We start from the raw sequence: 14,792 nt of genomic DNA on the forward strand, positions 1-14,792 counted from the left end.
GCGACAGGTAGATTGGTGAGGACGAGGTCAAGTAAGTTTTTCCCTCGTGTTGGTTCGCTCACCACCTGCCGCAGGCCCAGTCTAGCAGCTATGTCCTTCAGGACTCGGCCAGCTCGGTCAGTAGTGGTGCTACCGAGCCACTCTTGGTGATGGACATTGAAGTCCCCCACCCAGAGTACATTTTGTGCCCTTGCTACCCTCAGTGCTTCCTCCAAGTGGTGTTCAACATGGAGGAGGACTGATTCATCAGCTGAGGGAGGGCAGTAGGTGGTAATCAGCAGGAGGTTTCCTTGCCCATGTTTGACCTGATGCCATGAGATTTCATGGGGTCCAGAGTCAATGTTGAGGACTCCCAGGGCCACTCCCTCCTGACTGTATATCACTGTACCGCCACCTCTGGTGGGTCTGTCCTGCCGGTGGGACAGGACATACCCAGGGATGGTGATGGAAGAGTCTGGGACGTTGGCTGAAAGGTATGATTCTGTGAGTATGGCTATGTCAGGCTGTTGCTTGACTAGTCTGTGGGACAGCTCTTCCAATTTTGGCACAAATCCCCAGATGTTGGTAAGGAGGACCTTGCAGGGTCGACTGGGCTTGGTGTTTTGCCGTTGTCGTGTCCGGTGCCTCGTGGTCCGATGCCGGGTGGTCCGTCCGGTTTTATTCTTATTGTGACTTTTCGTAGCGAGATTTTACAACTGAGTGGCTTGCTGGGCCATTTCAGAGGGCAATTAAGAATCAACCACATTGCTGTGGGTCTGGAGTCACATGTAGGCCAGACCGGGTAAGGACGGCAGGTTTCCTTCCCTGAAGGACATTTGTGAACCAGATGGGTTTTTACGACAATCCGGTAGTTTCATGGCCACCATTACTGATACCAGTATTTTAATTCCAGATTTTTATTTAATTAATTGAATTTAAATTCGCCAGCTGTCGTGGCGGGATTTGAACTCATGACTCTGGATTTTAGTCCAGGCCTCTGGATTACTAGCCCAGTAACATAACCATTATGCTACCGTACCCGATATGGACAGGGTGGGTGAGTGGGCGGAGATTTGGCAGATTTTGGATACAATATTGGAAAATGTGAGGTTATGCACTATGGCAGGAAAAATCGGAGAGCAAGTTATTATCTTAATGGCGAGAAACTGGAAAGTACTGCAGTACAAAGGGATCTGGGGGTCCTAGTGCAAGAAAATCAAAAAGTTGGTATGCAGGTGCAGCAGGTGATCAAGAAGGCCAACGGAATGTTGGCTTTTATTGCTAGGGGGATAGAATATAAAAACAGGGAGGTATTGCTGCAGTTATATAAGGTAATGGTGAGACCGCACCTGGAATACTGCATACAGTTTTGGTCTCCATACTTAAGAAAAGACATACTTGCTCTCGAGGCAGTACAAAGAAGGTTCACTCGGTTAATCCCGGGGATGAGGGGGTGGACATATGAGGAGAGGTTGAGTAGATTGGGACTCTACTCATTGGAGTTCAGAAGAATGAGAGGCGATCTTATTGAAACATATAAGATTGTGAAGGGGCTTGATCGGGTGGATGCAGTAAGGATGTTCCCAAGGATGGGTGAAACTAGAACTAGGGGGCATTATCTTAGAATAAGGGGCTGCTCTTTCAAAACTGAGATGAGGAGAAACTTCTTCACTCAGAGGGTAGTAGGTCTGTGGAATTTGCTGCCCCAGGAAGCTGTGGAAGCTACATCATTAAATAAATTTAAAACAGAAATGGACAGTTTCCTAGAAGTAAAGGGAATTAGGGGTTACGGGGAGCGGGCAGGAAATTGGACATGAATTTAGATTTGAGGTTAGGACCAGATCAGCCATGATCTTATTGAATGGCGGAGCAGGCTCGAGGGGCCGATTGGCTTACTCCTGCTCCTATTTCTTATGTTCTTATGTTCTTAAATGGTATCACAGAATCACACAGCACAACACGAGGCTATTCGGCCCATCGTGCCTGTGCTGGCTCTTTGAAAGAGCTGTCCAATTAGTCCCACTCCCCCCTGCTCTTTCCCCATAACCCTGCAAATTTCTCCCCTTCAAGTATTTATCCAATATCGATATTATCAACGTAATAAAAATAAAAGCAGGTACAGCACTGATAGTCTGCTCCCAACAGCCCTCTTTGACACCAAACGCACGAGGGAAAGCTGTGTTCATGGGTTATCGAGTCTGAGGCCGTTTGGGGCTCTTTTCCCAATGACATTCCCTGAAATACCAGTCAGGAATGTTCCCGAGGGTGACATGGACTGTACGTTACCTGAGATCGGGACGATGTTGCCATGGCGCTGCTGGCAGGAGTCTTGCACATTGTCCTGTTGGCAGGTTGAGACGGGGACGGACTCGCACTGGTCTGTGCGGGAATGTCTGAACTGGGCCGCCTCAGGAAGTCCGCACCGGTCTGCCCACCGTTCGGGCTGCTGCCTCGAGCCCCTCCCGCCATCGGTGCGCGCACCACCTGCGCTGCTTCGGGCCGAGTCCTGCTTCGGTCAACTTGCAGCCAGCCATCATCCAGGCGGCCGCCCTCCGGAGGTGAGGTGGATCTGTAGCTGGGTGATGGGTCGTCGAGGGAGGGTTGTGTTTGATCATCGGATGAAATGTTCAGTGTTGCGTGTGCTGAGGTGTGGCTGTCTTCGGCTGACGATATCGTCCCAGCGCGATCTGTCGCCGCCTCTCTCTGCTGATCAGGGGCGGAACGGCAGTTAAAAGATCTGTGTCCGCTTGAAGCTTCAGTGCTGCTTTGGCCGGCTGGCGAACTCTGACCGAAGAGAGGACGCAGTTTCTTGTACGGTCTGGGAGAGGGCATGAAGTCGTCGTCTTCTTCCGAAGACCGAGCGTTGGTCGCAGTTGATGAGCACGGCCTCGGAGGATCAGCAAATCCGACCTTCCTCGACCGCAAGGGCAGCCAGCTGGCAGCCTTCGGGCATGCTCTCGCTCCAGGGCAGCTCTCGTTTCCTGCGGGTGGATTTGCCCTGTCTCGAAGGCCCGATCGCTCCCCTCGCTGGCAGTATCCCAAGGCGTTGTCAGGTGAAGACAGGGAACCAGAGGGTGGAGAACTCTCACTGTCAAACAAGTCCCTGCACAGATATCGGAAGTCCTGAGTGGACGGATTCACTTCTGCTCCTGGAGCGCAAAGGACAAATTCAGATCAAAAATAACAAAAAATCAAAAAGGCAATCAGCTTCCAAACAAAGAGGAAATCACCTCCCACCAACAGGACGTGAGTATTCATGCAGCATCGCAAGAGCGAACAGACCGCAACTGAACTCATCTTTTACAAACACTTTCAATCTAAAGTTTGGTAAAAATACTTCTGCAAATTCGTCCTCCATTTTATACAGTAACACAACTGATGGCTGCAGATTAAGATTATTAGATTATAAACTCAGGAGATTTTCTTTGAGCAAAAGGTAAGGTTTTCAATTCGTCTCCGAGTCAGAGGGTCGTGGGTTAAAGTCCCACTCCAGAGACTGGAGCCCATAATCCAGGCCGACACTCCCAGTGCGGTACTGAGGGAGTGCCGCACTGTCGGAGGGTCAGTACTGAGGGAGGGCCGCACTGTCGGAGGGTCAGTACTGAGGGAGCGCTGCACTGTCGGAGGGTCAGTACTGAGGGAGCGCTGCACTGTCGGAGGGTCAGTACTGAGGGAGTGCAGCACTGTCGGAGGGTCAGTACTGAGGGAGCGCTGCACTGTCGGAGGGTCAGTACTGAGGGAGGGCTGCACTGTCGGAGGGTCAGTACTGAGGGAGCGCTGCACTGTCGGAGGGTCAGTACTGAGGGAGTGCAGCAATGTCGGAGGGTCAGTACTGAGGGAGCGCCGCACTGTCGGAGGGTCAGTACTGAGGGAGCGCCGCAGTGTCGGAGGGTCAGTACTGAGGGAGCGCCGCACTGTCGGAGGGTCAGTACTGAGGGAGCGCTGCACTGTCGGAGGGTCAGTACTGAGGGAGCGCTGCACTGTCGGAGGGTCAGTACTGAGGGAGTGCCGAACTGTCGGAGGGTCAGTACTGAGGGAGCGCTGCACTGTCGGAGGGTCAGTACTGAGGGAGCGCCGCACTGTCGGAGGGTCAGTACTGAGGGAGCGCTGCACTGTCGGAGGGTCAGTACTGAGGGAGTGCAGCACTGTCGGAGGGTCAGTACTGAGGGAGCGCTGCACTGTCGGAGGGTCAGTACTGAGGGAGGGCTGCACTGTCGGAGGGTCAGTACTGAGGGAGCGCTGCACTGTCGGAGGGTCAGTACTGAGGGAGTGCAGCAATGTCGGAGGGTCAGTACTGAGGGAGCGCCGCACTGTCGGAGGGTCAGTACTGAGGGAGCGCTGCACTGTCGGAGGGTCAGTACCGAGGGAGCGCTGCACTGTCGGAGGGTCAGTACCGAGGGAGCGCTGCACTGTCGGAGGGTCAGTACTGAGGGAGCGCTGCACTGTCGGAGGGTCAGTACTGAGGGAGCGCCGCACTGTCGGAGGGTCAGTACTGAGGGAGCGCCGCACTGTCGGAGGGTCAGTACTGAGGGAGCGCTGCACTGTCGGAGGGTCAGTACTGAGGGAGTGCTGCACTGTCGGAGGGTCAGTACTGAGGGAGGGCTGCACTGTCGGAGGGTCAGTACTGAGGGAGCGCTGCACTGTCGGAGGGTCAGTACTGAGGGAGCGCTGCACTGTCGGAGGGTCAGTACCGAGTGAGCGCTGCACTGTCGGAGGGTCAGTACTGAGGGAGCGCTGCACTGTCGGAGGGTCAGTACTGAGTGAGCGCTGCACTGTCGGAGGGTCAGTACTGAGGGAGCGCTGCACTGTCGGAGGGTCAGTACTGAGGGAGCGCCGCACTGTCGGAGGGTCAGTACTGAGGGAGCGCTGCACTGTCGGAGGGTCAGTACTGAGGGAGTGCTGCACTGTCGGAGGGTCAGTACTGAGGGAGCGCTGCACTGTCGGAGGGTCAGTACTGAGGGAGCGCTGCACTGTCGGAGGGTCAGTACTGAGGGAGTGCCGAACTGTCGGAGGGTCAGTACTGAGGGAGCGCTGCACTGTCGGAGGGTCAGTACTGAGGGAGCGCAGCACTGTCGGAGGGTCAGTACTGAGGGAGCGCTGCACTGTCGGAGGGTCAGTACTGAGGGAGTGCAGCACTGTCGGAGGGTCAGTACTGAGGGAGCGCTGCACTGTCGGAGGGTCAGTACTGAGGGAGGGCTGCACTGTCGGAGGGTCAGTACTGAGGGAGGGCTGCACTGTCGGAGGGTCAGTACTGAGGGAGCGCTGCACTGTCGGAGGGTCAGTACTGAGGGAGTGCAGCAATGTCGGAGGGTCAGTACTGAGGGAGCGCCGCACTGTCGGAGGGTCAGTACTGAGGGAGCGCCGCACTGTCGGAGGGTCAGTACTGAGGGAGCGCTGCACTGTCGGAGGGTCAGTACTGAGGGAGCGCTGCACTGTCGGAGGGTCAGTACTGAGGGAGTGCCGAACTGTCGGAGGGTCAGTACTGAGGGAGCGCTGCAATGTCGGAGGGTCAGTACTGAGGGAGCGCCGCACTGTCGGAGGGTCAGTACTGAGGGAGCGCCGCACTGTCGGAGGGTCAGTACTGAGGGAGCGCCGCACTGTCGGAGGGTCAGTACTGAGGGAGCGCTGCACTGTCGGAGGGTCAGTACTGAGGGAGCGCTGCACTGTCGGAGGGTCAGTACTGAGGGAGTGCCGAACTGTCGGAGGGTCAGTACTGAGGGAGTGCAGCACTGTCGGAGGGTCAGTACTGAGGGAGCGCTGCACTGTCGGAGGGTCAGTACTGAGGGAGGGCTGCACTGTCGGAGGGTCAGTACTGAGGGAGCGCTGCACTGTCGGAGGGTCAGTACTGAGGGAGTGCAGCAATGTCGGAGGGTCAGTACTGAGGGAGCGCCGCACTGTCGGAGGGTCAGTACTGAGGGAGCGCCGCACTGTCGGAGGGTCAGTACTGAGGGAGCGCCGCACTGTCGGAGGGTCAGTACTGAGGGAGCGCTGCACTGTCGGAGGGTCAGTACTGAGGGAGCGCCGCACTGTCGGAGGGTCAGTACTGAGGGAGTGCTGCACTGTCGGAGGGTCAGTACTGAGGGAGTGCCGAACTGTCGGAGGGTCAGTACTGAGGGAGCGCTGCACTGTCGGAGGGTCAGTACTGAGGGAGCGCCGCACTGTCGGAGGGTCAGTACTGAGGGAGCGCTGCACTGTCGGAGGGTCAGTACTGAGGGAGTGCCGAACTGTCGGAGGGTCAGTACTGAGGGAGCGCTGCACTGTCGGAGGGTCAGTACTGAGGGAGCGCCGCACTGTCGGAGGGTCAGTACTGAGGGAGCGCTGCACTGTCGGAGGGTCAGTACTGAGGGAGCGCTGCACTGTCGGAGGGTCAGTACTGAGGGAGTGCAGCACTGTCGGAGGGTCAGTACTGAGGGAGCGCTGCACTGTCGGAGGGTCAGTACTGAGGGAGGGCCGCACTGTCGGAGGGTCAGTACTGAGGGAGCGCTGCACTGTCGGAGGGTCAGGACTGAGGGAGCGCTGCACTGTCGGAGGGTCAGTACTGAGGGAGCGCTGCACTGTCGGAGGGTCAGTACTGAGGGAGCGCCGCACTGTCGGAGGGTCAGTACTGAGGGAGCGCCGCACTGTCGGAGGGTCAGTACTGAGGGAGCGCTGCACTGTCGGAGGGTCAGTACCGAGGGAGCGCTGCACTGTCGGAGGGTCAGTACTGAGGGAGCGCTGCACTGTCGGAGGGTCAGTACTGAGGGAGCGCCGCACTGTCGGAGGGTCAGTACTGAGGGAGCGCCGCACTGTCGGAGGGTCAGTACTGAGGGAGCGCTGCACTGTCGGAGGGTCAGTACTGAGGGAGTGCTGCACTGTCGGAGGGTCAGTACTGAGGGAGGGCTGCACTGTCGGAGGGTCAGTACTGAGGGAGCGCTGCACTGTCGGAGGGTCAGTACTGAGGGAGTGCTGCACTGTCGGAGGGTCAGTACTGAGGGAGCGCTGCACTGTCGGAGGGTCAGTACTGAGGGAGCGCTGCACTGTCGGAGGGTCAGTACTGAGGGAGCGCTGCACTGTCGGAGGGTCAGTACTGAGGGAGCGCCGCACTGTCGGAGGGTCAGTACTGAGGGAGCGCCGCACTGTCGGAGGGTCAGTACTGAGGGAGCGCTGCACTGTCGGAGGGTCAGTACTGAGGGAGTGCTGCACTGTCGGAGGGTCAGTACTGAGGGAGGGCTGCACTGTCGGAGGGTCAGTACTGAGGGAGCGCTGCACTGTCGGAGGGTCAGTACTGAGGGAGTGCCGCACTGTCGGAGGGTCAGTACTGAGGGAGCGCTGCACTGTCGGAGCGTCAGTACTGAGGGAGCGCTGCACAGTCGGAGGGTCAGTACTGAGGGAGCGCTGCACTGTCGGAGGGTCAGTACCGAGTGAGCGCTGCACTGTCGGAGGGTCAGTACTGAGGGAGCGCTGCACTGTCGGAGGGTCAGTACTGAGGGAGCGCTGCACTGTCGGAGGGTCAGTACTGAGGGAGCGCTGCACTGTCGGAGGGTCAGTACTGAGGGAGCGCCGCACTGTCGGAGGGTCAGTACTGAGGGAGCGCTGCACTGTCGGAGGGTCAGTACTGAGGGAGTGCTGCACTGTCGGAGGGTCAGTACTGAGGGAGCGCTGCATTGTCGGAGGGTCAGTACTGAGGGAGCGCTGCACTGTCGGAGGGTCAGTACTGAGGGAGTGCCGAACTGTCGGAGGGTCAGTACTGAGGGAGCGCTGCACTGTCGGAGGGTCAGTACTGAGGGAGCGCCGCACTGTCGGAGGGTCAGTACTGAGGGAGCGCTGCACTGTCGGAGGGTCAGTACTGAGGGAGTGCAGCACTGTCGGAGGGTCAGTACTGAGGGAGCGCTGCACTGTCGGAGGGTCAGTACTGAGGGAGGGCTGCACTGTCGGAGGGTCAGTACTGAGGGAGCGCTGCACTGTCGGAGGGTCAGTACTGAGGGAGTGCAGCAATGTCGGAGGGTCAGTACTGAGGGAGCGCCGCACTGTCGGAGGGTCAGTACTGAGGGAGCGCCGCACTGTCGGAGGGTCAGTACTGAGGGAGCGCCGCACTGTCGGAGGGTCAGTACTGAGGGAGCGCTGCACTGTCGGAGGGTCAGTACTGAGGGAGCGCTGCACTGTCGGAGGGTCAGTACTGAGGGAGTGCCGAACTGTCGGAGGGTCAGTACTGAGGGAGCGCCGCACTGTCGGAGGGTCAGTACTGAGGGAGCGCCGCACTGTCGGAGGGTCAGTACTGAGGGAGCGCTGCACTGTCGGAGGGTCAGTACTGAGGGAGCGCTGCACTGTCGGAGGGTCAGTACTGAGGGAGTGCAGCACTGTCGGAGGGTCAGTACTGAGGGAGCGCTGCACTGTCGGAGGGTCAGTACTGAGGGAGGGCCGCACTGTCGGAGGGTCAGTACTGAGGGAGCGCTGCACTGTCGGAGGGTCAGGACTGAGGGAGCGCTGCACTGTCGGAGGGTCAGTACTGAGGGAGGGCCGCACTGTCGGAGGGTCAGTACTGAGGGAGCGCTGCACTGTCGGAGGGTCAGGACTGAGGGAGCGCTGCACTGTCGGAGGGTCAGTACTGAGGGAGCGCCGCACTGTCGGAGGGTCAGTACTGAGGGAGCGCCGCACTGTCGGAGGGTCAGTACTGAGGGAGCGCCGCACTGTCGGAGGGTCAGTACTGAGGGAGCGCTGCACTGTCGGAGGGTCAGTACTGAGGGAGCGCTGCACTGTCGGAGGGTCAGTACCGAGGGAGCGCTGCACTGTCGGAGGGTCAGTACTGAGGGAGCGCTGCACTGTCGGAGGGTCAGTACTGAGGGAGTGCCGAACTGTCGGAGGGTCAGTACTGAGGGAGCGCCGCACTGTCGGAGGGTCAGTACTGAGGGAGCGCCGCACTGTCGGAGGGTCAGTACTGAGGGAGCGCTGCACTGTCGGAGGGTCAGTACTGAGGGAGTGCAGCACTGTCGGAGGGTCAGTACTGAGGGAGCGCTGCACTGTCGGAGGGTCAGTACTGAGGGAGGGCTGCACTGTCGGAGGGTCAGTACTGAGGGAGCGCTGCACTGTCGGAGGGTCAGTACTGAGGGAGTGCAGCAATGTCGGAGGGTCAGTACTGAGGGAGCGCCGCACTGTCGGAGGGTCAGTACTGAGGGAGGGCTGCACTGTCGGAGGGTCAGTACTGAGGGAGCGCTGCACTGTCGGAGGGTCAGTACTGAGGGAGTGCCGCACTGTCGGAGGGTCAGTACTGAGGGAGCGCTGCACTGTCGGAGGGTCAGTACTGAGGGAGCGCTGCACTGTCGGAGGGTCAGTACTGAGGGAGCGCTGCACTGTCGGAGGGTCAGTACCGAGTGAGCGCTGCACTGTCGGAGGGTCAGTACTGAGGGAGCGCTGCACTGTCGGAGGGTCAGTACTGAGGGAGCGCTGCACTGTCGGAGGGTCAGTACTGAGGGAGCGCTGCACTGTCGGAGGGTCAGTACTGAGGGAGCGCCGCACTGTCGGAGGGTCAGTACTGAGGGAGCGCTGCACTGTCGGAGGGTCAGTACTGAGGGAGTGCTGCACTGTCGGAGGGTCAGTACTGAGGGAGGGCTGCACTGTCGGAGGGTCAGTACTGAGGGAGCGCTGCACTGTCGGAGGGTCAGTACTGAGGGAGCGCCGCACTGTCGGAGGGTCAGTACTGAGGGAGCGCCGCACTGTCGGAGGGTCAGTACTGATGGAGCGCTGCACTGTCGGAGGGTCGGTACTGAGGGAGAGCTGCACTGTCGGAGGGTCGGTCCTGAGGGAGCGCTGCACTGTCGGAGGGTCGGTACTGAGGGAGCGCTGCACTGTCGGAGGGTCGGTACTGAGGGAGCGCCGCACTGTCGGAGGGTCGGTACTGAGGGAGCGCTGCACTGTCGGAGTGTCCGTACTGAGGGAGCGCTGCACTGTCGGAGGGTCAGTACTGAGGGAGCGCTGCACTGTCGGAGGGTCAGTACTGAGGGAGCGCTGCACTGTCGGAGGGTCAGTACTGAGGGAGCGCTGCACTGTCGGAGGGTCAGTACTGAGGGAGCGCTGCACTGTCGGAGGGTCAGTACTGAGGGAGCGCTGCACTGTCGGAGGGTCAGTACTGAGGGAGCGCTGCACTGTCGGAGGGTCAGTACTGAGGGAGTGCTGCACTGTCGGAGGGTCAGTACTGAGGGAGCGCTGCACTGTCGGAGGGTCAGTACTGAGGGAGCGCTGCACTGTCGGAGGGTCAGTACTGAGGGAGTGCCGCACTGTGGGAGGGTCAGTACTGAGGGAGTGCTGCACTGTCGGAGGGTCAGTACTGAGGGAGCGCTGCACTGTCGGAGGGTCAGTACTGAGGGAGCGCTGCACTGTCGGAGGGTCAGTACTGAGGGAGCGCTGCACTGTCGGAGGGTCGGTGCTGAGGGAGCGCTGCACTGTCGGAGGGTCAGTACTGAGGGAGCGCCGCACTGTCGGAGGGTCAGTACTGAGGGAGCGCTGCACTGTCGGAGGGTCAGTACTGAGGGAGTGCTGCACTGTCGGAGGGTCAGTACTGAGGGAGGGCTGCACTGTCGGAGGGTCAGTACTGAGGGAGCGCTGCACTGTCGGAGGGTCAGTACTGAGGGAGCGCCGCACTGTCGGAGGGTCAGTACTGAGGGAGCGCCGCACTGTCGGAGGGTCAGTACTGATGGAGCGCTGCACTGTCGGAGGGTCGGTACTGAGGGAGTGCTGCACTGTCGGAGGGTCGGTACTGAGGGAGCGCTGCACTGTCGGACGGTCAGTACTGAGGGAGCGCTGCACTGTCGGACGGTCAGTACTGAGGGAGCGCTGCACTGTCGGAGGTGCCATCTTTCGGATGGGACATTAAACCGAGGCCCCGTCTGCCCTCTCAGGTGGAGGTAAAAGATCCCACGGACACTATTTCGAAGAAGAGCAGTGGGGAGTTCTCCCCCAGTGTCCTGGGGCCAATATTTATCCCTCAACCAACATCACTAAAAACAGATTATCTGGTCATTTATCACATTGCTGTTTGTGGGATCTTGCTGTGCGCAAATTGGCTGCTGCGTTTCTTGCATTGCAACAGTGACTAAACTTCAAAAGGTACTTCATTGGCTGTGAAGCGCTTTGGGACGTCCTGAGGTTGTGAAAGGTGCTGTTGTAATGCCGGTCTTTCCCTTTCTCCATTCACTCACCTGTTTGTGAGGGAGTTGTGTTGGTGGAACACTCATGTTCAGAGTCTGTCCTCAGGAGTTCCGATATCTCCGCCCATTTCTGTGCTGTCTCCGGGTCTGGCTCTTCTTTGAAATGACTGGTCCATTCGTTGAAGTAATCTGCAAGAGTGTGACCCTGTGGGGAGAGGAACTCGCCAACAGTTTTAAAAAAACAAATTTAAAATCTACCGACAGAACAAAATCGTTCAGGAAGTTAAAATCATGAAGGGTTCAGATAAAGTAACTAAAGAGGAACTGTTCCCATTGGCGGAAGGGTCGAGAACCAGAGGGACACAGATTTAAGGTGATTGGTAAAAGAACCAATGGTGACATGAGGAAAAACTTTTTTACACAGCGAGTGGTCAGGATCTGGAATGCACTGCCCGAGGGGGTGGTGGAGGCAGATTCAATCGTGGCCTTCAAAAGGGAACTGGATAAATACTTGAAGGGAAAAAATTTGCAGGGCTACGGGGATAGGGCGGGGGAGTGGGACTAACTGGCTGGATGGCCTGTTTCTGTGCTGTAGACTCGATGTAACTGTAACGATGTAAGGTACAGCACGGGTTAGATACAGAGTAAAGCTCCCTCTGCACTGTCCCATCAAACACTCCCAGGGCAGGTACAGGGTTAGATACAGAGTAAAGCTCCCTCTACACTGTCCCATCAAACACTCCCAGGGCAGGTACAGCACGGGTTAGATACAGAGTAAAGCTCCCTCTACACTGTCCCATCAAACACTCCCAGGGCAGGTACAGCACGGGTTAGATACAGAGTGAAGCTCCCTCTACACTGTCCCATCAAATACTCCCAGGGCAGGTACAGCACGGGTTAGATACAGAGTAAAGCTCCCTCTACACCGTCCCATCAAACACTCCCAGGGCAGGTACAGCACGGGTTAGATACAGAGTAAAGCTCCCTCTACACTGTCCCATCAAACACTCCCAGGGCAGGTACAGCACGGGTTAGATACAGAGTAAAGCTCTCTCTACACTGTCCCATCAAACACTCCCAGGGCAGGTACAGCACGGGTTAGATACAGAGTAAAGCTCCCTCTACACTGTCCCATCAAACACTCCCAGGGCAGGTACAGGGTTAGATACAGAGTAAAGCTCCCTCTACACTGTCCCATCAAACACCCCCAGGGCAGGTACAGGGTTAGATACAGAGTAAAGCTCCCTCTACACTGTCCCATCAAACACTCCCAGGGCAGGTACAGGGTTAGATACAGAGTAAAGCTCCCTCTACACTGTCCCATCAAACACTCCCAGGGCAGGTACAGGGTTAGATACAGAGTAAAGCTCCCTCTACACTGTCCCATCAAACACTCCCAGGGCAGGTACAGGGTTAGATACAGAGTAAAGCTGCCTCTACACTGTCCCATCAAACACTCCCAGGGCAGGTGCAGCACGGGTTAGATACAGAGTAAAGCTCCCTCTACACTGTCCCATCAAACACTCCCAGGGCAGGTACAGGGTTAGATACAGAGTAAAGCTCCCTCTACACTGTCCCATCAAACACTCCCAGGGCAGGTACAGGGTTAGATACAGAGTAAAGCTCCCTCTACACTGTCCCATCAAACACCCCCAGGGCAGGTACAGCACGGGTTAGATACAGAGTAAAGCTCCCTCTACACTGTCCCATCAAACACTCCCAGGGCAGGTACAGCACAGGTTAGATACAGAGTAAAGCTCCCTCTACACTGTCCCATCAAACACTCCCAGGGCAGGTACAGCACGGGTTAGATACAGAGTAAAGCTCCCTCTACACTGTCCCATCAAACACTCCCAGGGCAGGTACAGGGTTAGATACAGAGTAAAGCTCCCTCTACACTGTCCCATCAAACACTCCCAGGGCAGGTACAGGGTTAGATACAGAGTAAAGCTCCCTCTACACTGTCCCATCAAACACTCCCAGGGCAGGTACAGGGTTAGATACAGAGTAAAGCTCCCTCTACACTGTCCCATCAAACACTCCCAGGGCAGGTACAGGGTTAGATACAGAGTAAAGCTCCCTCTACACTGTCCCATCAAACACTCCCAGGGCAGGTACAGCACGGGTTAGATACAGAGTAAAGCTCCCTCTACACTGTCCCATCAAACACTCCCAGGGCAGGTACAGGGTTAGATACAGAGTAAAGCTCCCTCTACACTGTCCCATCAACAAACTTCTCTCTGTCCACTGCACTGATTCCATTGATATCTACCAATCAGGTCAGTCCCATTCTTGCTTTGAGCCCGGGTTTGCAGAGCTTCGGTCGATGTTACAATGAGGTACATTAAACACTTGACTCACCTCAGCATCTCGGACAGTCAGTGACGCCCTTCTGCGAATCAGCAGCTTAGCAACCTCCAGCTTTCCACATGACAAAGCATCATGGAGGGGAGAGATCCCGCAACACAAAGCATCATCAGGGTTGTTAACATTGGCTCCAGAATCCAAGAGGAGACGGACGACCTCTGCAAACAGAAACACCATGAAATATTCCCAGATGTTCGCTGTCTTCCCATTGTCCTGGCCGGAATATTATAGAAGAGAGGTGAACGATGAGAGTAGGGTTACTGAGGCCGTTAATATACTGAGGGGGTTAATAGTGAGAGTGTAGGGTTAATGAGGGAGTTAATAGTGAGAGTGTAGGGTTAATGAGGGGGTTAATAGCGAGAGTGTAGGGTTAATGAGGGGGTTAATAGTGAGAGTGTAGGGTTAATGAGGGAGTTAATAGCGAGAGTGTAGGGTTAATGAGGGAGTTAATAGCGAGAGTGTAGGGTTAATGAGGGAGTTAATAGTGAGAGTGTAGGGTTACTGAGGGGGTTAATAGTGAGAGTGTAGGGTTAATGAGGGGGTTAATAGTGAGAGTGTAGGGTTAATGAGGGAGTTAATAGTGAGAGTGTAGGGTTAATGAGAGGGTTAACAGTGAGAGTGTAGGGTTACTGAGAGGGTTAACAGTGAGAGTGTAGGGTTACTGAGAGGGTTAATAGTGGGAGTGTAAGGTTAATGAGGGAGTTAATAGTGAGAGTGTAGGGTTAATGAGGGAGTTAATAGTGAGAGTGTAGGGTTACTGAGGGGGTTAATAGTGAGAGTGTAGGGTTAATGAGGGAGTTAATAGTGAGAGTGTAGGGTTAATGAGAGGGTTAATAGTGAGAGTGTAGGGTTACTGAGGGGGTTAACAGTGAGAGTGTAGGGTTAATGAGAGGGTTAATAGTGAGAGTGTAGGGTTAATGAGGGAGTTAATAGTGAGAGTGTAGGGTTAATGAGAGGGTTAATAGTGAGAGTGTAGGGTTAATGAGGGGGTTAATAGCGAGAGTGTAGGGTTAATGAGGGGGTTAATAGTGAGAGTGTAGGGTTAATGAGGGAGTTAATAGCGAGAGTGTAGGGTTAATGAGGGAGTTAATAGCGAGAGTGTAGGGTTAATGAGGGAGTTAATAGTGAGAGTGTAGGGTTACTGAGGGGGTTAATAGTGAGAGTGTAGGGTTAATGAGGGGGTTAATAGTGAGAGTGTAGGGTTAATGAGGGGGTTAATAGTGAGAGTGTAGGGTTAATGAGGGAGTTAATAGTGAGAGTGTAGGGTTAATGAGAGGGTTAACAGTGAGAGTGTAGGGTTACTGAGAGGGTTAACAGTGAGAGTGT

The 14,792-nt window shown here is 56.4% G+C and overlaps 1 protein-coding gene across 3 annotated transcripts in view; it reads right to left on the reverse strand.

The window, feature by feature from the left end:
• LOC137300009 (tonsoku-like protein) overlaps positions 1 to 14,792 on the reverse strand; it is a 343,926-nt gene that overhangs the window by 31,164 nt on the left and 297,970 nt on the right. For all 3 annotated transcript variants that reach the window (XM_067969102.1, XM_067969095.1, XM_067969111.1), the window contains 3 exons: positions 13,461 to 13,624; positions 11,151 to 11,304; positions 2,266 to 3,128 (listed from right to left, as the gene is read on the reverse strand). In XM_067969102.1, the coding sequence (XP_067825203.1) occupies positions 2,266 to 3,128; positions 11,151 to 11,304; positions 13,461 to 13,624 (1,181 nt within the window). The remainder of the gene's footprint in view (positions 1 to 2,265; positions 3,129 to 11,150; positions 11,305 to 13,460; positions 13,625 to 14,792) is intronic.

This window comes from Heptranchias perlo, chromosome 2, assembly GCF_035084215.1.
Source record: "Heptranchias perlo isolate sHepPer1 chromosome 2, sHepPer1.hap1, whole genome shotgun sequence".
NCBI classification, from domain to species: Eukaryota; Metazoa; Chordata; class Chondrichthyes; order Hexanchiformes; family Hexanchidae; genus Heptranchias; species Heptranchias perlo.